A 25,998-nucleotide genomic window follows, 5' to 3' on the forward strand; every position below is an offset into this window, starting at 1 on the left:
GTGCCCTTGAAGCTTTGATTATCAAAATAATAACTACAATTTTGAACCAAAACAAAATGCATGTTAATGAATTAAAGAAGTATATTGAATCAATACGTCTTACAACTTTCAAAAATCTGCAAAAGTCAGAGGAATTGAATTTCACTAATCTAAATCTCCAACCCAAATGTACTACAACAGTATTGAAAGCAAGTTTTCAAATACTGTTTTAATATACGTTTTGAAAGCTCAATTGGAAAAGACATTCTTAAATTTAATCTATTCTGTAAGGAAATTAATTTCAGTTTAAATGAAACATAAACCAAACATTTTTGAAGTGCAGGGTGCATATAATGTTTGTAGGTTCAGTTTTATACACTAAGATGTCTCAGAAACCACTATTTTAAGATTTCCATATTTACTTCCACCAAACCAGGGTTTTGGATTTTAGGTTTTGGAGTTTGGTAAAAATCTGAGAAGCACGATCAAAGCAAAACTTACTATAATGGTTAATATGTGAGGGCAAAATTCTTGGAGAACTTATAAGTGACCTACCTCTGACATAGGAGTTCCCCAAAAGTCATTGAGAAAAAGATTTTTGAGTGGAGTTGTGGGCCGCAGGTCCTTGTTATCCAGAATAGCGGAGACATCGTCAAAGACAAATCCGCAGAACAGGCTGTTCCAGTAACAGGCCACAACTACTCCGGCCAACAGTGCAATTTCCTTCCAAGTCATTGCAGCCATCATCTACCAAAAAGTTCATTGGTTACTGCAAAACAACCAATACAACCCAACAGATGAGATTTCAATTCACAACATTCTCTTTCCAATAAAACAAATAATGCATTGACATTATAATAGAATAAAAAAGTTAACTGACAGCCACTGGCAGAGATTAGATGCCCAGACTTTCTTTGGAGGGTGTGAACTAGGCCATGGGAGTCTGTGAAGAAAAAGCTAAATTGTCAGCACATGGTAGAATGTTATGTCTGCCAACGCCAATTGTATTCTGCTACTGTCCATAGCACCCATAAAACCTGTAGGCTCCAAGAGAGTCTGGCTAACACAAATCCGACACAAAAAGTATTTTTAAATGTTGTCAATGTTTTTGTTTTTCTAACAAAGAGAATATTGTACAGTATCAGCCTAAAAGCTACAGTAGTCCATCAAAGTCTCTGTCAATAGCTGTTCCTAAAACGAAAACATTAAAACATGTCCAGAATATCCTAGTTTGCGTAATCAATTAATCAGGAACCCTCATATTTTAACAAAAGGTCGCTGAGTATTCATTATTAGTATTAAATAACTGAGAAAAATCTAAATAACCACATTTTCTGAAATATAGGTTTTGAAATTAAAAAAATAAATAAAAATATTTATTTTTAAGAAGTCACTAATCTATCAAGGGACCACGTATTGAATGCCTTGCATTGATTTATTCGATATGTATTCGCAGCGGATGCTTAATAGACAATCGCAAAATTAAAAAAAAATACTACACAAACTTATATAAGTAAACCATTTCTACCCACGAATGACAACCGCCGCTGTATTAGATTATATTTCGTAGTAGGCAAAATGTGTTATATGAGGCCGACGGACTTCTCTAACGTGAATAAAAGCTGTCCTTTTCTAGGGAAAAACACTAAGCTTTTTTTCTGTTTCTCAAACACTTCAAAAACTCTACGACTACAGCGGCATTCATCGCATCCTTACCGCTTTGTCATGCTCGACGCTAAACTATAACGAAACACACTATTTTATTTAACTGTACATAGCATTCCTGTTCAATATGTTACTACAGGTAACATATTTCTTCCTTCATTTCCGGGGCGGAAACGGAGGATTCTTAAAGGAGCGGCCTGAAATTAAAAACGAGGAATGTTTATATTAGAAAGCTTTCTTTAATTTCCTGTATTTCAGTCATGACTTGCTTTTCGACTTGTTAACAGACAGTAAAATAATGCAGTTATAATGCAGGGAAAAATCTTTGATCAGTAAATGTAGTATGAAATTAATGCAATTGTATTAATATTTTGAATAATTGTTTTAACTCCCCACAGGAAATTATATCAAATTAATGCAAATAATAAAAGAAATGCTTCCACTGATGTCCCTTACGTTATAACATTAAATATACATACATATAATTCGCGTTGAATTACATTGCAATGCTCCTTATACTGGGTTTCGCATGAGAATCCATGAGAGTCCCAGACCAACCGTCTCCCAAACCATGATTGGCTCATCCTGACGTCACCTGAGCAACGATTGGAAGAATTTGAGTCTACACGTATTTCCCCTCCATAAGCGTCAGGTTCAAAGATATTTCACTTTTATTTATTTATTTTTTTCATTTGTGTAAGCTCACCCTGTCGTTTCATACCCTAAGTAAGATTAGAAATAAAGACAACGTTGTCTGATAATATTTCAAGACTCTCCTTCTCTGTTATTTTTCTTTTTCCTCTCTAAGAACTTCAAATCGCTGCTCTGGGGGGACGGTCAGGAATTAATTTAAACTTTACTGCAATTTTTGCGTCTCCCTGCCGTAAAGCGGTGCTGGATTTTCGACTGTTTAAGTCGTAGCCTAGCAGCAACAGAAAGCATCGCAGCACAACATATACTGGGAGACATAATATGAGGTTTAAACTTTAAATTAAAGATGTTTGATTTTGTATTCACGAAAAAGAAGCGAGTGTACTGTATCTTAACACCTGTCGTTAGTAAAGTCGGAAGGTTTGAGTAATAAATTATATTGTTTTTACCTTGCATTGCTTTTGAAAATCATGCAGGTTTTGGTACGGTTTCGTGGTTGCATATGGGCAATTTCTATTAGTAAAAAGATTAATAAATCACAAATTTTAATATGCTTTCGTGTTTTCTGACCCTTTTCAACTTTATGTCTACCACTCACAATACCTTTTAATCTTTATGGCGTTGCTCCTGACTTGGAATTGGTTATGATGATCAGCTTGTTTATTGAGTACATAACGGGAACTAGATACAGTAGATACATCCCTGCTATTGATCCCCTTGAGCAGTGGACTTTTTAGTCTTTTATGTTTAAGTGCATTCTGTTCCTCCTGTTAGGTACTGTTCGCTACTGTTATAAACCGGACTGTTTTTTTATTAAGCGATACATAATTTACAGTACCTATAGTGAAGACTGCATGACAGGAGTTCATAAAATCATGATGCACAGTATTGGATGTTGCATGGATTAATTATTGTGTGCTGAGAAGATTATAAAAACGATCATTCATATAACCCTCCAAATAGGTTTCCATGTTCCTTTTTTTTTCCTGCAACGTGCAACCACAAATGTCCATTTCATAGTAAAACGAGCATTCCTGCTCTTTTGAGATATCTACATACCTTTAGGGAATTCGTTTTAACAAACCTTTAATCGGTTACTTTTGCTACTGTTGTTTTGATTTAGCTTAAAATAAAAACATGTTTTCCTAGATTGGAACCACACAGCTTTTAAAATGCCTTTAAAAATTGACTGGGGTGAACTGATGGATGTCGATCCAGATGCCTTAACAGATCAGGAGAGCCTGGCCCAAAAACTTTTGGATTTCATTTCAGAGGTATTGTTCTTCTTGTTATATATATACTCGTGAATTTTGTTACTTTCAAGAGACATTTATTGACTGAAAATAGTACAGGAAGCCACTAACACCACTTTTATGTTTATACAAGACAATTTAAATTTGAATCTAATTATAGTACTGTATTTAATTTCTAATATTCTAAAATTGCCATCATTAATAAAAGTGTAATATATATACAGTACTGATAAACAAAAGAAATGTATAGATTTATATGCATCTGTGTAAATAAAATATACACTGTAAATGTTAAAATATACAATGTTATTTGCATCATTTTGATTATTTTTTTATTCACATTTGTAATGTACTCAAGTGACTTTGACTGTTACATGAGCACTAAATCATCTCAGTAGTAAAAAATATTAAAATAGAAACTGACGGGGCACAGATGATAATTAATGGTAAAATGGTAATTTAAATCTGGTGAAATACCAGAAAGGAATAACTTTGCTTGTTTACCAAGACCACAGTGTCTTTGCACCTCTGGTATATTGTAGGTTGGACTAGGTCACCTTAAGAGGACTGACCAGCTGTGTAGCCAAGTCCTCTTTAGAAAGCTTCAAGGTTACTGTGGACCCCCCCTGATGGATGTCAATGAGTGTGGTGCAGATTTGTGAAACAGGTCTATATTTTTTGTGTACAACAGACAAATCGGTGTGGATGTGTTGATATAATGGTCAGGGTAGGAGTTTCAAGTCACTACAGAATTGTAGAGATAGATGGCAGCCTGACCCCACAGCACTACACTAACATCCTGACAGAGCAACATTCCAGCAGGATAATGCGTGTCCTTAGGCTGCTTGTGTATGATCTGAATTCTTGCAAAATCATTGTTGGATGTTTGTACCAAGGCTACCATACTTAACGGACTTAAGCCCTATTCAATATCTGTCTGTTGTGTCAATACAATTAATACAATTTGTTATATACATTTTGTGTTGCTGTTTCTTATGAAAGGCCCTGCTAAGTGTTTGTAACTTTCATAGTAGAAAACTAATTGATCGACTCTGTTGATGAAAAAATGTGAAAGAGAATAATAAATTTACCTTTGGCTTGTCAGTTCAATAAAATGTCTGCATAAAAAGATAATCTTCTTGTGACCTCTGTAAACGTGTTGCAGTTATCAGGGTTAGCTTATTATGATTTCATTTTTAATCACTTAAATGCAAACAGGGAGGAAAAAACAGACTTTATTAATTGCTTGTACATTGAACTTGTTAAATCAGACTATAAGAAACCATTTGTTTCTTTTTTGTGGATTTTATTTTCTTTCCATTAATGTCTAGTCTTTCCATACCCACCACTGGATGTTGGTGTCCTGAAGATTCCCTTGCATGTCCCTTTTTTCCCATTTTCTTTTTCAAGCTTACTTCAGCAAAGCTTTTGACCTATTTTTCCCAGTCATTTCTCTGTTTCTTGGGAACTTTGCCCATTTAATCCCTCACTGCTCTATTCTTCTTGCAGTTCGAATGACTTATTACTATGTTAATGTTTTCACTTTTTAAATAGTGTTCATTGCTCACTGATACATCTATTTCTGGATATGCACCGGCAAACTTCCAGCCACAGGGGCAGATCCTTAGCCACAGTGCCAACTAAAGCCAACAGTGTCCTGTGTGGTTTGTAGAGTTCTTCACTGCAAACTGTTGAAATTTTGTCTTATGGGAGAGATTAGAGCAGTAGCTTTGCTTGGGTTAAAATGAAGTATCCTGGCCTTTCCCACATATTTTTTTGTACTATTCATTTTGTTTTCTCATTGTCATGGGAATAGTCAGCAATAACTAATCATGATAGCCAGCCTTGATAGTTAATACCTCTTTTGATAAACCTCGATGTGTTTCTGGGGTTTTCGTACTTTTCCTGAACTAAAGAATTATACTGTGGTCATTCCCATGCCTCCATTGGCAACCTCCCTAAAGTACATGTATAATGTTGGCTAAACATGTATTATATAGATATTGTCTATTAAAAATGTATTTTTATTACAAGGTGCATTCTAGCTTTCTTAAAATAATGGAAGGAAAATCTTAAAAGCTTATTTCAGAAGATCACACTTCATTTTCTTCCTGTAATTTAAGTATAACTGCTGACTGAATTAACTTTAAGTAATCTTCTTACTAGGTTGAAAAGAGGGATCTGAAAGGTGATAGCCCGGAGAAGATCATTCATCTTTTTAGAATCACTCAGGCCATAATGAAGGTTTGACTGTATTTCTGTATTCTCTAGGGACTATTTTGTACAAAAAAATTAAACATAAATGTTTAACGAACTCAGTTCAGAATCATGTCATTATCATGTGATAATCATATGCTCCAAAAGACTTTCATAATGCCTGCATTGCCAATTTATTTTTAAAGCCCTTTCAGTCTGAGCTACAAAAGATATTTTGTACAAGCACACATTGGAGATGTGATTGAGCAGTTCTGATGCAGGCTTATAAATCAATAACTGGTAATATTATGTACTTAAAAACTTTATACAATGTACAATGCATTGTCTAAATTAGCTAACTAGTTTATTCCTTATCTGAATCTTATTCTATCTCGATCACACATTAATATATACCAGTTCCCCTAGATCAAGCTTGATCAAGGTAAGAATAAATTTATGAATGCAGAATACTACGCTCAAAGTTCATACTTCTACACTGATGTCTTACCTTGGTTTATATATCCTGTGTAATTGTGAGAATTGTCTGGTTAAATTAGTATTATGGTTTTATAGAATGAATTTTACCTTAGTGAGTATTGAACTAGTAGCAGAGTGGCACAGTGGTCAGCATCACTGCCACACAGCGCTGGAGCCCTGGGTTCAATTCCTGGGGTGCTGTCTGTGTGGAGTTTGTATGTTCTCCCTGTGTTTGTGTGGATTTCCTCCTGTCCAAATAGTGGTAGGTTAATTGACTTCTGGGAAAGTTGTCCCTGGTGTAAGTGTGTCCTTGTTCTGTGTTCGTGTTTGCATGTGCCCTGTGATGGATTGATGTCCTGCCTTGCGCCCTTTGCTTGCTGGGATAGGCTCCAGCACCCCCTCAACCCTTCATTGGACAAAGAAGTAGAAAATGGGTGGATGAATGGTATTGAACATTTATAATCCAGTAATTGCGTTATTTACAAAGTGCAAGCAATGGTTGATTGCTACGATGTATAAATGCATAAAAGAAATGACATGTGAAAGTATTATAGCCACTAACAATTCCCCCAAAACTGCTTGAAAATTTATGTTTTTTAAAAAAAGAAAGGCTTAAGATCAGTGTCTTACAAGAAAATTAATTCTTTCGTCTTGTTTTTAAGATGAAAGCTCAAGAAGTGGATCTGGCATTAGAAGAAGTAGAAAAGGCTGGTGAAGAACAAGCTAAAATTGGTACGTGAATAGGAGGAGTTTATCTGTACATGTACATTGGGATTCATATTCGCGATGTTCTCTCAGGATGTGTACAGTACAATAGACAGGACTTTCACACCATGTGCACAGTACATTACAAACCATGAAATAATGAATAATGACATGATAGATTGCCTATGTCTGAATTTACATAAAGGTGTAATCACATTTTTAGTTGTGCATTGAACGTATTAACCTATTTCCTTTACTTTTTCAGAAAACCAGTTAAAAGCTAAAGTTTACAAGTTGGAACATGAGTTAGAGGTAAGATTCAGTTTTATCAAATGAAATAAGTATAATAAAAAATTAAAAAATACATTAGTGCAGAACACATTAGGAAAGTAAAGTTCTGTTGTCTTTCTTTCTTTTCAGTTCTTTATTGGTTTATATGTGAATGAGTATGAAGCTGCACAGAACTGAAAGACAGTTTGTGTACTGTATTTGCTGACTGAAAATAGTAAGGTTTTATAAAATGCAGCCCGACAGAGAGAAGTTGTAGACACCACTGTATTGATTCTTATCACTGTGGTTCGGCTATCCAGGGATAAGCATGATCTGTTGCCATAGAAAGAAGACTATAAGAAGATTAGAGCACTAATTCCTCTTCATTCACCCTGGTTGTTGTTTCTTTCTACCACAGAGATGTACAATACCTTTGTTCCTAACACAGTTTGTGTAGTTCAATTAAATATATAAGTATGTTTGGAGCAATATTTTTTATGTTTTGAGAGAGTTTTTATAGTAAATGAGAAATCAACAATCATTTTTGATGTGAAAACTAAGACTACACTTTTGTTTTTTGTTTCTTGAATTACCAGATGGCTCAACGTACTGCCGGCGGACGAGATACCCGCTTTCTTCGAGATGAAATTCGCCAGCTGGAGAATCAGCTGGACCGCAAGGAGAAGGAATTGGCCCAGGTGGAAAAAGAAATCAACAAAGAGAAGAAGGCAAATGAAGAAGTATGATTTGACAAGCTTTGTACTCATTTTACAAGTTTAAGTATGCTGAAGTCTAACAGGAGTAAAATGATACCCATCCCCATATTTCTGTGCTTTAGATATTTACCTTCTTTTTTCTGATTTAAGTGTTATGGACATTTTGTGAAAATGTAAATAAAGTTCAGAAAGGCAACCAACACATGTGTGTGTCACACATTCATCAGGTGTCACACCAGGTGGTTCTCCTTTTTACTTTACAGAGTGGAATTAATCTTTACGTGAGATACTTTATTTTGACATACTGCAAAAGTTATTAATGGGAGATTTCTGCCTGTATACCGTTTGTTAAAAACAAGTTAATAGACTTGGATTTCTTAAATGTAAATGCCAATCGTTATTGCATATAATGAAGTGTAAGCTTGGTAGCCAGTTCATATCGGTATCAATTTGATTCTTCAGACAATTCACAGGTCAGAGGGAAATAAGTGAATGATCTGGATACTAACGTTTTGTTCTGCAGCAGAGAGTGTTACTCGTTTTGAGTCAGAGACAATGCCGATTGATTTAGATTTCTGTTAATGCATTGATCTCCTGTAATAGACTACTATAGTTTAAATGAAGAGTCATTCTGACAGGTAAAATTTTAATCTTTCATATTATGTATATATGCTTTTTGTCTGTACTGTTTTGTTTTTGTGTCTGTAGTTAACTCTTCGAGCAGAAGATGCAGAAAATGAAAACAGAAAACTGAAAAGAGAGGTTAGTGTATATTTTGGTCAGCTTCCAAAATTTTTGGAGTTGTAATTCTCACAGTGTATTTTCTGGGTTTATAATGCTTGGCTCCTAATGTGTTTTTTTGTGTCTCACAATAGTACAGTGTAACTTTAGGGCTCTGGACCTGTAACTGTTAGGTTTTGGCTTAAAGTCCCAGGTGTACCCTTGTGCAAGGTACTTCACTCATTGCTTCATTAAAACTGTCTAGCTCTATAAATGAATTTATATATCAATGTGGATAGAAGCCAAATAACTTAAGTTCTGTGCTTATATTCTTGTGTTCATTTTATATAGAGTTGGAATCTATGTCTAAGTAGCACACGTATGTACTTTGGACTGACCGGAGTTCTTGGCATTCTTCCACTTATTTCTTCCCCCATTATTTCAGCCTTACAGCTTTGAGTTCTGCAGTAGGCTCTTAGTTTCTTAGATCTTTAGTTTTTTGCTGTCTTTAAGTCATTCAGAGATCACCAGTCCACTATCAATCCATAACGTTTTTTCACAAAATGCTTTGAGCATTATTTTCCTGGAATATAAAACAAACATTTGTCCAAGAAGCCTTATAAGACTGGCTAACATGCAATTGTGTTCTTCATACTGAACTTAATATGTAATATGGAAAGCGTGGTGGTGCAGGAATTAGCATTGTTGGATAGTAGCACTGGTCCCTCAGTTCAGTTCTGGACCTGGAGTAATTTCTGCGAGGACTTTGTATGTTCCCCCTGGGTTTGCATGGGTTTCCTCTGAGTATCCGGTCTCTTCCCACAGTCGAAAAACATTCAGGTAGGTAAATTGGCTTCTGAGAAAATCAATCCGTGGTGTGTGAGTATGTTTGATGATGGACTGACATCTCGTCCAGGGTATACCCTCCATTGGCTCATTATATGCCAAGATAGTCTCTAGCTCCCTCGCGACCCTGAATAGGAAAAAAACTGTTAGAAGATGGATGAATATACATTATACTCTATTTTGATTAATAGCTCAGTAGTTTCTTGTTCGGTATTTTATAAATATTAGAAATATTGCTTGTTTGTTCCACATTTGGAGATAGTTGTAGCTTTTTTTCCTCTTGTGCCTTCTGTTGTAAATTAAAAAAGACCATCAATTAATTGTCCAGTAATTGATTAGATGATGTGTTTATTTTACATTACAAAATGATAGCTTTATGATCATTGTCAATAAATTTAAAAGGAAATTTTAAAATGAAATATGCAGAACTTTATAATCATTAGCTTTCTTTTATGTGTTTTAATGCAATTCATACATAATTTTGTTCAAATCAATTAATTCTAAAGCTGTTGTTTTTCCTGGGATGAATAAGAATTCATAGAAATTTCTTTTTTGTCCCTGTATATAATCATGATGATAAAATGTCAAGCTGTCTCTTATTGTAAACAGGTTTATGTAGTTAGAATATACAGAGGGGTGTTAAGCTACAAGGTTTTGACCTGTTTGTTCCATTATGCACTTGTTGCATTTTTAATGCACTCATTACATATTGACCTTAATGTATCCTCTCTTCATTGTTAATTTTTCCTTTCCTTCTGCTTACATCTTTATTATTTTCCATCATATGGGATGTGCAGTCAACCTTTGCATGATTTTTTTTCTCCTGTTTTCATCATTTCATTTCTCTTTTTTCTTTATGCCTTTTCAAGGTAAAACATCTTAAAAAGAAGGTAAGGAGTATGTTGAGTGTCATGCAGTGTCTACATCACATGCAGAAGCTTAAAAGTCTGTTACGATAGTTTCCTTTTAACTTCAGTTCTAACGTATGTTGAAGTAAGCGTATTTGAGTCGGCATGTGGGGCTCTTTTTTCTTGCAAATGGATACCATTTACAAAAAAAATCCTTTAATTTTGCAGAATGAACAATTACGCCAAGACATCATATATTACAGACGTGAGTTAGACCAAAAAGAGACGGTTCAATACACAGAAAAGGAAAAAGAAGCCCAAGCGAACTTAGCAATTGTGAACCGTGAGTTGCATGAGTGTCTGGATGAGCTGCAGGTATGTATAAAACTTTGTGGAGTGTTTCACTTTTCTTTTGAAATATATAAGATGACTATCTTCCATCAGTGAAGGCATTCAGTATTATTTAAGTTTTGTAATGTGTTATTGTTTTAATTGTTTGCTTTGCTAATGGGAACCGAAGTGTGTTTTTACGATATGAAGAGGATTCTATGTACAGTATATCCAAGTCACTGCAAACTCATCTTACTCTCAATTGTCTGCACACATACAAAAGTTGAGAATAATGGGTTCTAAGTGTTGCGGCCTACTTTGTGCATTTAGCGTGTTGAAGCAGAGAGGGACGAACTCAAAGCACAGAATGACAATGCCCAGAAGGCCCTATTAGATGCGACAAAGGAAATGATGGTAATGGAAGAGGATTACAGCAGAATGAAAATAACAGTGAAGCAGTCAGACATTCTCATGGACCAAATGAAGAAAGAGAGTGAACACTTGAAGCTTCAAGTAAGTAACTCCCTTTTCATTTCTGCTGCTTAAGGCAAAGACCCTTGTTTTTTATTATTATTATTGCTATGACTGCTACTGCCTCTGCCAGTCTCAAAGATTAATATTACCTGAATACTTTATAAGCATTTTTATAATACTTTCGAAGACAATTCATAGCAATTGAAATAGTAATTATAATTCTGTATGTATAGTTCATACTGTCACAGGTATTATAAAACATTCCTTGTCCTATAATTACTAATTTATCATATTTTATATTATTTATTATATTGAATGTTTAAAATATGTTTTTTGTTTGTAAAATGCAAAAGATTTTAATTTTTTGGCCTGCTAACATGCGAAAATGGTTTAAATTTTTACTTTGTACTTTTTTCTTTCCTAAGGTACAGGAGCTCACAGCACAGATTCAGGCCAAGGCAGAGGAGGATGATCCAGTGATGGCAGCCGTGAATTTAAAAGTTGAGGAATGGAAGGTAGGTTTAAATATTTGAAAATATTTACAATCACAAATACCTATAAAGAACTGCAGTATAATACAGTGCCTTGCGAAAGTATTCGGCCCCCTTGAACTTTTCAACCTTTTGCCACATTTCAGGCTTCAAACATAAAGATATAAATTTTTTATTTTATGTGAAGAATCACCAACAAGTGGGACACAATTGTGAAGTGGAACGAAATCTATTGGATTTTTGAAACTTTTTTAACTAATAAAAAAATGAAAAGTGGGGCGTGCAAAATTATTCGGCCCCTTTACTTTCAGTGCAGCAAACTCACTCCAGAAGTTCAGCGAGGATCTCTGAATGATCCAATGTTGTCCTAAATGACTGATGGTGATAAATAGAATCCACCTGTGTGTAATCAAGTCTCTGTATAAATGCACCTGCTCTGTGATAGTCTCAAGGTTCTGTTGAAAGCGCAGAGAGCATCATGAAGACCAAGGAACACACCAGGCAGGTCCGTAATACTGTTGTGGAGAAGTTTAAAGCCGGATTTGGATACAAAAAGATTTCCCAAGCTTCAAACATCCCAAGGAGCACTGTGCAAGCGATCATCTTGAAATGGAAGGAGTATCAGACCACTGCAAATCTACCAAGACCTGGCCGTCCCTCTAAACTTTCAGCTCAGACAAGGAGAAGACTGATCAGAGATGCAGCCAAGAGGCCCATGATCACTCTGGATGAACTGCAGAGAACTACAGCTGAGGTGGGAGAGTCTGTCCATAGGACAACAATCAGTCTTACACTGCACAAATCTGGCCTTTATGGAAGAGTGGGAAGAAGAAAGCCATTTCCCAAAGATATCCATAAAAAGTCTCGTCTAAAGTTTGCCACAAGCCACCTGGGAGACACCCCAAACATGTGGAAGAAGGTGCTCTGGTCAGATGAAACCAAAATCGAACTTTTTGGCCACAATGCAAAACGATATGTTTGGCGTAAAAGCAACACAGCTCATCACCCTCAACAAACCATCCCCACTGTCAAACATGGTGGTGGCAGCATCATGGTTTGGGCCTGCTTTTCTTCAGCAGGGACAGGGAAGATGGTTAAAATTGAGGGGAAGATGGATGCAGCCAAATACAGGACCATTCTGGATGAAAACCTGTTGGAGTCTGCAAAAGACCTGAAACTGGGACGGAGATTTATCTTCCAACAAGACAATGATCCCAAACATACAGCAAAATCTACAAAGGAATGGTTCACAAATAAACGTATCCAGGTGTTTGAATGGCCAAGTCAAAGTCCAGACCTGAATCCAATCGAGAATCTGTGGAAAGAGCTGAAAACTGCTGTTCACAAACGCTCTCCATCCAACCTCACTGAGCTCGAGCTGTTTTGCAAGGAAGAATGGGCAAGAATTTCAGTCTCTCGATGTGCAAAACTGATAGAGACATACCCCAAGCGACTTGCAGCTGTAATCGCAGCAAAAGGTGGCTCTACAAAGTATTAACGCAAGGGGGCCGAATAATTTTGCACGCCCCACTTTTCATTTTTTTATTAGTTAAAAAAGTTTCAAAAATCCAATAGATTTCGTTCCACTTCACAATTGTGTCCCACTTGTTGGTGATTCTTCACATAAAATAAAAAATTTATATCTTTATGTTTGAAGCCTGAAATGTGGCAAAAGGTTGAAAAGTTCAAGGGGGCCGAATACTTTCGCAAGGCACTGTATTATTAATGAAAAAGTAGCAGGTCTTTTTGTGTGTATTAAGACAGCAAATTAATTAAGTTTAATTGCTAAGCATAAATGGAGATAAAGGCAGAGCTTCAATGGGTTTTGTATGCCATTAAATTGGCAGAGCTCAATACAGAAAGAGGTACAAGAGCTATAAAAGTTAATTGTGGGTTTCTAACAGTAATGTGGGTACTCTTGACACAAATCAGTTTATGGATAATTGTGCATGTTATTATCAATTTAAAACAGTAATATGTTTTATTCAGTGATTTGTTTAGGCGAAAATGCAAGTATTGGTTGTAAAAGTTTGTATAGGTAATTGGATGTAATTTTAGGAAGGTTTGTAATGAAGGTGAAAACATCTTTAGATAAAAAGGTTGATTTTGTTTCTCAGAAATGACTTATCTTTTCCTTTTACATATTGCAAATCTTAATTATTTTACAGAGAATTCTCTCTGCAAAGGATGATGAGATAATGGAGTATCAGCAGATGCTGAGGGAGCTCAAAGAGAAACTTAGAGTGACACAGCTGGATTCTGACAAAAATAACGTCATGGCTCTCCAGCAGGTAACGTGAAGTGGAAGTTCTTGTAGTTGAATATGTGTTATTTTGTTCAGTTATTTAAATTTGTCCTCTCAGTAAATAATTAATAGACCTGTGATCTCCTTCTCTACTGTTCAATAGCAACAGTCAGGAAGTCTTAAGAGACCAACTGTTTAAATTATCAGCATTTCAAGGACCTGAAGAAACTACTTTAATTAGTACAGTAACCTTACTTGGATACATTAAATATTAGGATGCTTTAGAGTGCAACCTATAGCAGCTAGGATTTGAAACCCCCATAAAAGTCTGCTTTTAAGAGATACAATACAGGTCTTGCTGTAATCTCCTTGTTGAAATGGAGATGAAGACAAACACACTACTGCATTTCTGTTATATCAGGATAACTGTCTACCTTTGCTTGCTGCCCAACAAGTATATCACCATACAAGAATGGTGGTACAGTACATAGCAATCCATTCAAACTCTCTTTCTAGAACCATATCCCTGCAGCTCTTGGCCTTTTGCTACTGGCTTTGGACTGTTGCGCTTTAACAAATGAGTGGTCAAATCAAACAATTATGGATTTAGATTGATAGTTTATAACACATTTCTTATGTTGCTTATGATTAATACATGTGACCTCTACAGTACCTGTAAGATGTACTTTGTACCTTACACTATAAAAAAATACACTGATGGAGTTATTGCTCAGCTACTAATTTCATTGACTCAAGGTGCAAATTGTTGCTTTGTAATCAAGATTACTGGTGAGTTATAAACCTTGACTAATTTCATAGACAACTATAGTCTTCAATATCCTGTACTACCACGTACAATGACCACGTACTACCAGAAATGGGTGGGTTTGAGCTGACATAGCCAGCTGAGCACACTCTCAGCTGGCTATGTCAGCTCAAACCCACCCATTTCTGGTAGTACGTGGTCATTGTACGTGGTAGTACAGGATATTGAAGACTATAGTTGTCTATGAAATTAGTCAAGGTTTATAACTCACTAGGAATCTTGATTACAAAGCAACAGCATCCCTGCATTTGTCTAAATACCTGTGTTTATTGCAGTGAGATTCATCATATCTTGTAGCCAGTGCTCACAGCTTGTAAAAAGAACAACATGTATAAAATAAAACAGTGCATCCTCTTCATCTGTGTCATGCTGGTTGGAAAAGTTGAAGTGAATGACCAGGAAGTGCAAGTGTTGATTGTTGTAGACTGTTTGTATACATGTCATCTGTGCAGCCCAGTTTTGTTTTTATCTGTCCTGTAAAAGAAATTCTGTATTCATTTTTTTTCTCCTATCTTTGTATTTTCATTCTTTCCTTTCTCTTTCATGATTACTGTCTAGGTCATTTATGAACTCTGTACTGTAAGTATTTTCTCCTTTCCTACTTTTTCTAGTTTTTCTTCTTCACTTATCATGCAATATGCATGTCCTTCATAATTTTATTTTTCTCTTTTTGTGTGTCTAGTCTAGCTATGGAAACAGAGCATCTGTGAATCTGAAATTGATTTCTTAAACAACTGCAAGAAAACATCCCATGGTGAAAGGATTTAATTTCTGTTTAAGATGAAAGTGTATGCCTTATGTAGTTAGCTGGAATTCACATGGGGACTCACAAGTATGAATTCTGACCTTATACCTTGTTGCTGTCATATGCTTTGCTTCTTTTCTTGGATGCATAATTGTAAAACAAATTACATTTTGCTTACATTTCCCAGGCCGTGCAAGAAAGAGATAGTCAGATCAAGATGCTGACTGAACAAGTTGAGCAATACACAAGTGAAATGGAAACAAATGCAATTGTTATTGAAGAACTCAAGAAACCTCTTCAGAAAACCAGAGGTATTTGTGTATTCATTTGTTCCTTTAAGGACATTAGAACATAAGAAAGTCACAAATAAGAACGGGCCATTTAGCCAATCTAGCCTGTTTGATAGTAGCCAATTGATCCAAGGATCTTATTAAGACCATTTCTTGAAAGAAGTCAGGGTATTTGCTTCAGTGACACGACTTCTAAAATTCCACAACCTTCTAAGTAAAGAAATGTCTCCTGTTCTCAGTTATAAAAATACCTTCTGTAAATTGGTGAGCAAAATTGCACACGATATTTTACCGAGACCTAAGCGCATTATTCAATCTTATCATGACACCATTTAATTTCAGTTCTGTGTTTTTAATTATTGCTTCGTCACGTTAACAGGACTTCCTACAGTAATACAACAGAAGAAAACTGAAGAACTTCAAGCAAAACTTCAGGTGGCAGAGCAGAGGGTACGGGATGCTGAAAGGGTAGCAGAGCTTGCAGAGTCTGATGCCAAAGAAAAGGACAAAGAACTTAGTGATGCTCTCTCTCGAATGACGGCTTATGAGGCTGTAAGTATAGAAGTGTCACTCTCCTTAAAAAAATGTTGTTTTTTTCTGTTCCTTATAAAGTTTTGTCTATATATAAGTTTTGTTGTCCTTATTTTGTTTCCATTTCAGCCGAACGTAAGTATTGTTCATATCTTAAAACAGTTAATGCTTTAGCTCTCTTACAGATTTTGTGTTCTTAATTACAGGGTGTGTATGGGCTGGAAAATGCTGTTGCAGAAATCAAAGAATACAAAAAACAGATAAAGACAAGAGAGCAGGAAATGGAATATCTGACACGAGAAATAAACAAGCAAGAAATGAAGATTAATGACCTGCTGGATGAAAATGAAGACTTCAGAGAACGTTTGGGTATGTTAATATGAATTTCAGTATCTGAACCTAATAATTAAGTAAAAAACAGAATCTGAAAAACAGGAGACCTTGCCATAGTTTATACTTATATTGGGCTTTCTTTTTGTTTTGTTTTTCAGGACTTAATCCAAAAGAGGTTGTTGATTTGTCTGAATTTAGAAGAACAAAAGCTTTAAAACAGCAACAATATAGAGCAGAAAATCAGATTCTTCACAAGGAGGTAATTTTGCTTGGGTATTTGGAAGGGAAAAGGGTCTTGTCTTGCCTTAAAAGTTTTGGAATTTTATAAATTTAGTACCTTCATCAGAGGAAGTATATATTTTACACAATATTGCATAATGATGGAATCCATTATTAATATCCAGCCCTACAGAAATATCTCTCACCAGAATTGGTTTTTACAAACAATAATAATAGGACAGAGTTGTTAGCATAGCTGCCTTGCTGAGTTCAGTTCCGAACCTGGGGTGCTATCGGTGTGTTTGTATGTTCGCCCAATGTTTGAGTGAGTTTTCTTCCTGATGCTCCAGTTTCCTCCCACTATCCAAAGACATACTGGTAATTTAATTGATTTGTGCTAGTTTGTATCTGTGTGTGTCCTGCAATGGACAGACGTCCCCTCCTGGGTGTATCGTGTGTGTGTCCTTTATAGGCTCTGGCTTTCCCGCAACCCAGTATTGGATAAAGCAGTTAGAGAATGGGTGGATGGATAATAATAATAAGGATAAGCATAATAAAATGGGTGTGTCTGACTTCGTTCTCACAGATTGAAAGGCTAGAAGAAGAAAGACTTAACCTGAAGAGGCACATAAGAAAAATTGTAAAAGACAAAGGTAGGGTTACGTATATCAAATACAGTGGATAAACTTTAAAGGTAAGGGATGTGATTTTGCCCGAGATCACAATGTGGGCCACAATAATGTCAATGGATACATTTAATTTACACTTACACTTACACTTTCATTTAAATAAAATTATGTTTCCACCCTTTTAGGGCTCAGTGGAGACTATTTACAGCTTGAAGATGATTTCAGTAGAACTTCCATAAGTTTTGAAAAGGCAAAGTTTACATCTAGTTCCATAAATCAGGAAGAGATGAGAGACAAGGTAAGGTGATATGACTGTTCAATGAAGGACTTGTTTCAGGAGGTAACAAACATTCAGAAACCAAAAATAAAATTTGGTGATATACTGTACAGTATCTGATTTGCTAAGTCTTAGCCTGGTTTAGTTATAATTTACCTTGGAAGAAGAAACTGTAGCCACGTTAGAATTGTCTTTTTTCTTAGCTTGCAGACCTGTAAATGTTGTGAAAAATATTTCAATTTTCTAATTTCTTTATCAACCGCTGTTGTAAGTATAGTTCCGGGGTCTTGGAACTGTACATAATGCTTCATATACAACAAAGAGATAAAATATTAATTGTTTAACTTTGTGAACAAAATTTTTTGCTCTGGTGTTTGTAAGGGAACTCATCTCTTACCTTAAATGCATGGTATTTTTTATCATATAGTGTTTTTAATACTTCGAAACTGGGTTATTTACTTTGTAACTGCAATTAAATCTGACAAATTAGAAAAACGTTATAGCTCCTGATTGCATTTAAATGTTTTTTTTACAGAATGAACACCTTTTAAAAGAATTGAATGACAAAGATAAAGAACTTCAACTCCGAATGAAAGATTCAGCTGAGTTTAAAGCTAAATGTAAGTGGTAATTATATAAATGTGTTTTTAAATAGTAATTAAATCTAAAGAGTACACGCATTTAAAAATATTTTTGTACTGTCTTTTAGTGTTTATCAATGATTTTGAAGTTTGACATGTTTTGATTTGTTTTCTTTAACAGTTGATGAGTTGCTAAAAGAGAAGAAATATCTTGAGGAAGGAATGAAAGAAATACTGCAAGTAATAAAAGATGCCCGAGAGAAGTCACAAGGAGATTTAGTCCTACATATCTCTAGTCTTGAAAGACTCATCAATGTATGTTTTTAAGGAAATATCAGAGAAATACAAATGTTTTCTTTCAAAACTGAAGCTTTTTTTTACTTTTAATACTTAATTGTCTTTTGATGTATGCTACATTTGACTTTATTTTATACTCAGTCTCTTAGTGTATGTGTATTGTAAATGCGGTATTTACTGTATTTTGTACATACTATATACTGTACAACAATTTATAATTTTGTGTAAAATATGGACTTTACATCTTATTATTAGTGTAACCTATGAACTTATTAATGTAATTTTTAATTACTAACTCAATATTTTTATTTTTATGTTGAAGTTTTGCATACAAGTTTTCTCTGGATCTCTTTTTTCAGATAATTGAGGTGAGAAATTCACCAGGAGGTTTTGATGCTTGTGTGCACTTAAGGACTCAAGTTGACCAGCTCACTGGGAAGAATGAAGAGCTAAGAAAGGAAATGAAAGAGGCTCGTAAAGAGGCAGCTAATGCTTCAAGCCAGCTAATGAAAGCCAATGAAAAGGTGATTCTTCACTTTGATTGGAATTGCTTACACCATTCAGTTCTTCTGGTACTCTATTTGAAGACCTGTGCAACTGTAGACATCTGTATCCTGCATTTGTATTTTATGACCTAAATACCACCTGACAAGCTTGAATTTGTGCTCGATAGACCTAGAAAAATTTTCTTATTGATTGCCATAATATAATCTCTAATATATTACCTATGTATAATACCTATAGAAAATCTACATACCATTTCCAAAGCAGGACATTTTGTGATCCAACATCCTAAAATCAAGATGAATTAAAAAATAATTGTTTCACAAAATTCACGAAAAAAGTACTTCTACCAAGTACTCGGGTGTATACATTTATCCAATCCATTTTTCTAGGCTTCCATTTGTAATTATTTTTCAGAACTTTTGAACATTTGTTTTTCAGTTGGATGTTGAGTGTTTCCATGTTGAAATAAAGGTAAAATAAATTCTGATTTAATGCATTTTTATTTCAGGCTGTTAGGCAAAAAATGTATTACTTTGCAAAGGTTGTGTAAAATTTTCATAGGCACTGTATATACAATACAGTATATATGTATAATGTAATTGGAGAGCATCTGTGTCCCTAAGTAAACAAAATCCTGTTTCAACAATATATTATAATATATGTTTCCTTTCTTAAAGGTTGAGCACTTGGAATGTGAAATGGAGGCCTTGAAACAGTCAAGTGGGAGCAGTGTTGTTTTCAAGACTTTAAATCTGCCAGAAGAAATGGCCTCGTCTAGTATGGAGGTCATCAGTGCTCTTAATGAATATGCAGTTAGCCTTCTACAAGTAAGCATCATCTTACACTGTGCTAATACCAGTATTTTTATGAATACACTTTGTAAAAAAGGCTTTCTCTAAAACAATATATATATATAATCACCAGCTTTTATTGTAGTTTTATTTGTATATAAAGAGTACCTCCCAGATGTATTTAATTCCCTAATGAAATAGGACCATAAGACATTATTCCTGTCATAAAAAAATATTATTTTTTGTTATTATAATTAACTTAGGCCTAAGAATTTTTTATATTCTGGAAGTTAGTATTTTGTACATCATTCTCTGGTATTATTTAGACTCACCAGATGCCCCTGCAGTGCACTTATAGGGTTCTGACACTTCTGATGAAGGATTATTGGAATTGCTCTAGGTTCTTCGGACCCTTTGGTTTCCTTTTAGGAACAGCTTCGTGAGTTAGAATCTCAAATAATCAAGGGATAGAGGTCAGGAGATTGAGATGTTCAGTCAAGAACACTTATTTTGTGTTCAGTTAACCACATTTTGTTGGTTTTGATATCTTCTTTGGATCATTGATATGCTCGAATGACTACTGAGCAAACCAGATGTTTGGGCAAAATGATCTTGGTATGATTCCCCCTATCTTCCCATGGTCTGCAGGACACATAGATGCAAAACATAATAGATCCCCCCAACCCCATTTCACAGTGGGCATGAGTGTTTTCTGAAAATAAGATTCAAGTTTTTTTATACCATACATAACACTAAAGAGCATGTCCAAAAATCTCAATTTTATTCATCTGTCCATAGGATGTGGCTTCATTCAGATATAGTTTGGCAAATTCAAGTCATGTATTCAAATAGTAGTGTTGATCTCTTTGTACACTGAAGGTGCTAGTTTTTGTTGGATATTTCCAGCAGTTGTATCTAAATTTAGTCCTGAAACTGTGTCACAGTGCATGGCAAGGAACACTTGCGTTCTCTTCCTGACAAGGATGCCATTATAGCAGTAGTCAGCAGTGTATAGTGAAGTGGAAATTGGGAGATGATGATTTTTGAAGATTTTTTATAGGTGTCCCCCAACTGCAGGAGTCTTTGAAGAGCTCTCTTTCACATGATGACACATGCTACTACTGAATCTTTTTCTTCTGTTACCTCCTTTTTACCCCAGGGAAATGGGAAATATTAGGAAGCATCTATGTATTTTCAGATGCTTCCATTTCAATTCCAAAGAGCAGAATGTAATAAAAAAAATTGTTTTGTTAGATTTTATTTCATACACTACATAGAAGAGCGCATACATATGACATTTTTGTTCTCTAGAATTAAATTATTTAAATTTATAACTTTTCTCTGTACAGTGCTTTTGTAATTACAGCATCTATTTTTTTATTTTTTTAAACAACACCTGTCCTTCCTGTTATAAAATGTCTTGTTCATACTTCATGATTAAATCTTTGGGGCTCTGTACATTTCATAGAGTTTATAAAGTAATCACCTACATAAAATAAATTACTGTTACGAAAACATATAATCACCCTTTTCTTGTATTTCACCTAATGTATCTGAACTGATGCATGATTATGTTGTTCTTTAAGGAACTTAAAAATAAAGAGGCAACTGAAAAGGTGCTGGAAGAAGCTTTAGAGGAATATAAACGTAAATTTGCTGTGGTTCGTCATCAGCAAGGACTTCTATACAAAGAATATCAAAGGTACTCCGCATCAGTAGCATTAATGAAAAATAACTTTTGACTGGTAGAATAGATAATTTGGTAATTGTTCCTTCTTGTGTTTTTTTAGTGAAAGAGAATCTTGGCTGAATGAAAAAGAAAAGTTCACAGAATTGAAGAATAGACTCCAAGAGCAAAAGGAATTAGATGCTGTGAAAATAAAGGAGTACAATGTAATAGAAATTTTCATTACTTTTGTTTATTGGCCACATTGTACACTCATGTTCTGTATGTCACTCTTGTTGAAGGGTTTTCTTTGAGAACTCATTGTTGTTCGTACCGTAAGTGTAATTGTTAAAGAAGGCAACAAAGATTCGGTTGGTCTGGAAAAATATTATGTTGTTATTTTGTCTTTCTACTGAATATTTGATTAAAAAGAAGTTGGTACTGGAATGTCATTGAAATCTTTTAAAAAGTATGTCCAGATGTTCTTTAAACACCTTTAAGCAACCTTATACAAACTGTTTGGTACCACACATTAAACAGAAGTAAAGTTAATTATTACTGTGATTTGGTGTTGCAGCACTGGCTTGAAGTGCTGGAGATGGACCCATCAGATACAAAGAAACAGGTCTCAGAAGCAGCTCGAAAAATCACTGTGTTGCGGGTGAATGAAAAGTCCTTGACAAGACGGTACACAACCTTGCTAGAAATGGAGCAACATCTGAGGAAGGAGATCAACAGACTGAAGAATGAAATTCTAGAAATGAACAGTGCAGTAGCAGACAGAATAGGGTACCTACAGCGATATAAGGTAAGTGCTTGTCTGTCAATTTCTTAATGCTGAAATGTAGTTATTAAAGATAATATAAACGTATCTTTTTGCACCACCTGCAGGACATGGCTGCTTTCAAAATAGCAGCCTTGCAAAAAGCCTTGGACAACAGTGTTTCCTCTTCAGAACTTGAGAGGGCAAATAAGCAATACAATGAATTGACAATTAAATACAGAGACACTCTGCAGAGGGATAACCAGCTTGTTTGGAAAACAACCAATTTGGAACATTTAGAGGTAAATATTTTTGTGAGGTTACAGGTGAAATGTATGGTTGTGCAAGTGTTCGATTCCAACATTTGTGAATTTATAAATGTTAAGCTGCTTTTCATGCTCGGTATACACAAGCCTTGGAAGAAAAGGCAATGTAATTTTGATAATAGTAATGTACTGTATATACTGTATGTTTCAGGGTGAGAATTTGTCACTTCTTGAAAAAATTGATGGGTTAAACAGAGAACTGGAGATTACCAAGGAAAAACTTCATACACTGGAGCAAGCCTGGGAACAGGTCACTAAATTAGGTTAGTGTAAAGCTTTTTATATTTCTGATAAATGGATATGTCTTCATTTGAACATTTCTAATTTTTATTATGTATGTAAGGATAAGTATTTCATTTGTGGAAGGTAACAAGAATTGGTATATTTATTATAGTAATGTTTTTATTTTTTCAAAGTGTTATCTGATTTTAAGGTGCAGTATTTTACATTATTAAATGGAGTTGTACTTATAAATGATCCAAAACCAAGTTTCAGAATGTAAAAAAGCCCAGAAAAACATGAGATATCTGATATGTTGATAATATTTAAATCCTTCTTTCCAAGAATATCTAAATGTTGTGAAATGCGTGTAAATTGTAAAAAGTATTGTACAGGTGTACTTCAAGCATTAGCCTGATAACAGAAGTGTTGAATTATTGCAACAGGTGGGGAAGGCACCATGGATAAGGCAACTAAAGCAATCACGAACAGTGAAATACTGTCTATATCCAAAAAAATAACAATGTTGGAGATGAAAGAACTAAATGAACGACAAAGAGCAGAGCATGCTCATAAAATGTATGAACACTTAAGGACTTCTTTTAAACGAGTTGAAGACCGAAACTTTGAGTTGGAAACTAAATTTGCAGAGGTATGTTTTGCAGCAGTGTTTTACAGATGTTTCTCTTAATAAAATATTGATCCAAAGAAATAAAAGGACAAAAAATTAAGTATCCAGCTTAATTCTTTTAATTACCTTGATGTTTGAGAGAAATACTGTGCATCCACAGTATGCATGCATCATATAAATTGCACTGGACTGTAGCAAAAGTAGTTAACGCTGTAAACATTTCAATAACGCTATAAATACTATAAAACCATAAGGTTTTAGATTTAGCTAGGGGACATTTTTCTTCACTGAAAGTTTTGTTTGTACAGATTCTTGAAAGCTTCACTGAGAGATGGAAGTTTGCAAGTTTGATATCCTAGATCAAACGAACATGTTATTATGGCTAATGCCATGTTATTTTGATATTAAGTCCTGTATTTAGTAGGTAGTTTAAATACAGTAATATGTATTATAACCTGTATTATTATAATAGTATGTACATGTTGACAAAAACATTATTTCAAGAAAACAACCCCAGACAAAATATAAAACTGTTTGGTTTTAAAATTTATACTTAATTCTTATGAGTTTGTCACACAAAAAAGTTTTCACATTTTTGTTTACCAGCTGACTAAACAGAATTTGGAAGCTCAAAAGATAGAACAGGAATTAAGGGATGAACTGTCCAATAGTGTGAGCAAGGCTGTCAGTGATGCCGACAGGCGACGGATCATGGAGCTGGAGAAAATTGAAGCAGAGCTGAAAATGGAAGTTTCAAAGTATGTCTGTGATGTGGATCTGTCACATTTTGTCTTCTTGGATCACAAAAGTGCATCTTTGTTAATTATTATTAAGCCCTACTACTGAACTACTGAAACCAGACAATTTTTCATCAATTCTATTCTTCTAAATTAACAGGTTAAGAGACATCTCGGAAGTAGCCAAAATGCAGGTATCTGCTTTGGAAGCTCGTCAGCAGTCAAGAGAGAAGGAAGTGGAAGCCCTTAGGAGGCAGGTGCTGGATTATCAGGTAGAAAAGGAAATTCTTGAAGAACTTTCCCAAATTGTATTTGTTTTGTTTTGTGTTAAGTAATTTAAAAGTAGTATGCATTTTTTGTATTCCGTAGGCTCAATCTGATGAAAAAGCACTTGTAGCAAAACTCCATCAACACATCGTGGCTTTGCAAATGAGTGAGGCCACAGCTGTTAGTAAGCTGGAGGCAGCCTTGGTTAAAGGGCAAAAACTAGAGGCCTACAGCCTGCGTATGGAGCAGAAACTAGACGATAAAGAGCAGGCCTTGTACTATGCCAGGCTAGAGGGACGTAACAGGGCCAAGCATCTGCGGCAGACCATCCAATCACTTAGGAGGCACTTCAGTGGTGCCCTGCCTCTGGCACAGCAAGAAAAATTCTCCAAAACTATGATCCAGCTCCAAAATGACAAACTAAAGATCCTTCAGGATGTACAGCGAACAGAGCAGGAAAGGAGGAAGACTGAAGAAAAGGCCCTTGAACTGGAAATCAAGATGAAAGGACTGGAGGAGCTCATTAGCACGCTGAAAGATGTAAAAGGAGCACAAAAGGTAAGCAGCTAAAATATAATGTTAGGGAGTTGATTCTGCAGTAGTTTCTTAAAATCTTTTTTCTTAATATTATGTTTTGGTTTATGTCTTTAATATCACAGCAAAATTTATCATTAGTTAGCTTTTCTTTACAAATCTTAAATGCATTAAAACTTAGATGTATCTACATTAAATCAGTATACTGTTCATAGAAATATAGTACATAGAAAAAAATAAACATTTAAACATAATATTGGCTAGGTCAGACTGTAGATATATAAACACTGCCAGTATATTAATTGCTAAATGCCATGTAGTGATTACAATAAAATATTGTTTTTGCAATAAAATAAATGTTATTTTTTGTTTTCAATTTCTCAACAGGTGACTGAATGGCATAAGAAAATGGAAGAGCTTCGTCTACAAGATTTAAAGCGTAGTAGAGAGTTTGGCTTTCAAAAAGAAGAGATAAAATATTTGAAGAATGTTATTGCTGGGCAAGAACGTACAATTAGCAGTATAGAAGAAGAAGTTATCCAGCAGAAAAATGTGAGACATATTTTTAATAAATATTTTATAGCTCGTATGATATTCATTTTAAAGGTACTTTCGTTACTTTTGGTTTTTTCCTGCTTGGTGAATGTTGTGCATTTGTGATTAAATTTCCTTTTCTTTTTACATTAAAATAATTAAGCATAATTCACTTACTACAAAAAAAGATTTTTATGTCTTATGATTAGGCTACACTAGAGTCTAATTCCTGTAAAACATCTGTCTTTTCTATGCTATTGTTTTTTTAAATGTCTTTTCTGAGGCATATTGTCTAAAATTTTCTTGGTAATATGTTTTACATTTCGTAATCGAAAAGTTTCTTTGTTTTAGATTAGGTTCATTGCATCACCATTTACTATTTGACTTGTGTAATACTGAAAAATTACTTCTATTGTTCTGGCCTTCCTT

General features: G+C 34.8%; 2 protein-coding genes across 7 annotated transcripts in view; one reads left to right on the forward strand and one right to left on the reverse strand.

The window, feature by feature from the left end:
- Positions 1-2,464, reverse strand: part of tmtc3 (transmembrane O-mannosyltransferase targeting cadherins 3) — a 58,673-nt gene extending 56,209 nt beyond the window's left edge. Inside the window, exons 1-3 of one of the 4 annotated variants that reach the window (XM_088647196.1) lie at positions 2,124-2,195; positions 1,696-1,841; positions 535-726 (exon numbers count right to left, since the gene is read on the reverse strand). In XM_088647196.1, coding sequence (XP_088503322.1) covers positions 535-726 — 192 coding nt within the window. In that variant the 5' untranslated portion in view covers positions 1,696-1,841; positions 2,124-2,195. Of the gene's footprint in view, positions 1-534; positions 749-1,695; positions 1,842-2,123 lie in introns of all 4 variants that reach the window. The other 3 variants (XM_088647195.1, XM_088647193.1, XM_088647194.1) reach the window with 3 other exon arrangements.
- A 76-nt stretch (positions 2,465-2,540) lies between these two features.
- Positions 2,541-25,998, forward strand: part of cep290 (centrosomal protein 290) — a 57,045-nt gene continuing 33,587 nt past the window's right edge. The window contains exons 1-32 of one of the 3 annotated variants that reach the window (XM_088647190.1): positions 2,541-2,621; positions 3,445-3,569; positions 5,715-5,792; positions 6,884-6,953; positions 7,192-7,238; positions 7,793-7,936; positions 8,621-8,674; positions 10,348-10,368; positions 10,555-10,701; positions 10,987-11,169; positions 11,556-11,645; positions 13,790-13,912; positions 15,625-15,748; positions 16,107-16,279; positions 16,465-16,627; positions 16,750-16,850; positions 17,397-17,463; positions 17,625-17,737; positions 18,252-18,336; positions 18,479-18,612; positions 18,954-19,118; positions 19,779-19,928; positions 21,479-21,594; positions 21,683-21,785; positions 22,136-22,366; positions 22,450-22,623; positions 22,799-22,910; positions 23,313-23,518; positions 24,104-24,255; positions 24,395-24,506; positions 24,604-25,059; positions 25,423-25,587. In XM_088647190.1, coding sequence (XP_088503316.1) covers positions 3,468-3,569; positions 5,715-5,792; positions 6,884-6,953; positions 7,192-7,238; positions 7,793-7,936; positions 8,621-8,674; positions 10,348-10,368; positions 10,555-10,701; positions 10,987-11,169; positions 11,556-11,645; positions 13,790-13,912; positions 15,625-15,748; positions 16,107-16,279; positions 16,465-16,627; positions 16,750-16,850; positions 17,397-17,463; positions 17,625-17,737; positions 18,252-18,336; positions 18,479-18,612; positions 18,954-19,118; positions 19,779-19,928; positions 21,479-21,594; positions 21,683-21,785; positions 22,136-22,366; positions 22,450-22,623; positions 22,799-22,910; positions 23,313-23,518; positions 24,104-24,255; positions 24,395-24,506; positions 24,604-25,059; positions 25,423-25,587 — 4,161 coding nt within the window. In that variant the 5' untranslated portion in view covers positions 2,541-2,621; positions 3,445-3,467. The remainder of the gene's footprint in view (positions 2,622-3,444; positions 3,570-5,714; positions 5,793-6,883; positions 6,954-7,191; positions 7,239-7,792; positions 7,937-8,620; positions 8,675-10,347; positions 10,369-10,554; positions 10,702-10,986; positions 11,170-11,555; positions 11,646-13,789; positions 13,913-15,624; positions 15,749-16,106; positions 16,280-16,464; positions 16,628-16,749; positions 16,851-17,396; positions 17,464-17,624; positions 17,738-18,251; positions 18,337-18,478; positions 18,613-18,953; positions 19,119-19,778; positions 19,929-21,478; positions 21,595-21,682; positions 21,786-22,135; positions 22,367-22,449; positions 22,624-22,798; positions 22,911-23,312; positions 23,519-24,103; positions 24,256-24,394; positions 24,507-24,603; positions 25,060-25,422; positions 25,588-25,998) is intronic. The other 2 variants (XM_088647191.1, XM_088647192.1) reach the window with 2 other exon arrangements.

The sequence above is a fragment of the Lepisosteus platostomus genome, chromosome 9 (assembly GCF_059453375.1).
Source record: "Lepisosteus platostomus isolate fLepPlt1 chromosome 9, fLepPlt1.hap1, whole genome shotgun sequence".
NCBI classification, from domain to species: Eukaryota; Metazoa; Chordata; class Actinopteri; order Semionotiformes; family Lepisosteidae; genus Lepisosteus; species Lepisosteus platostomus.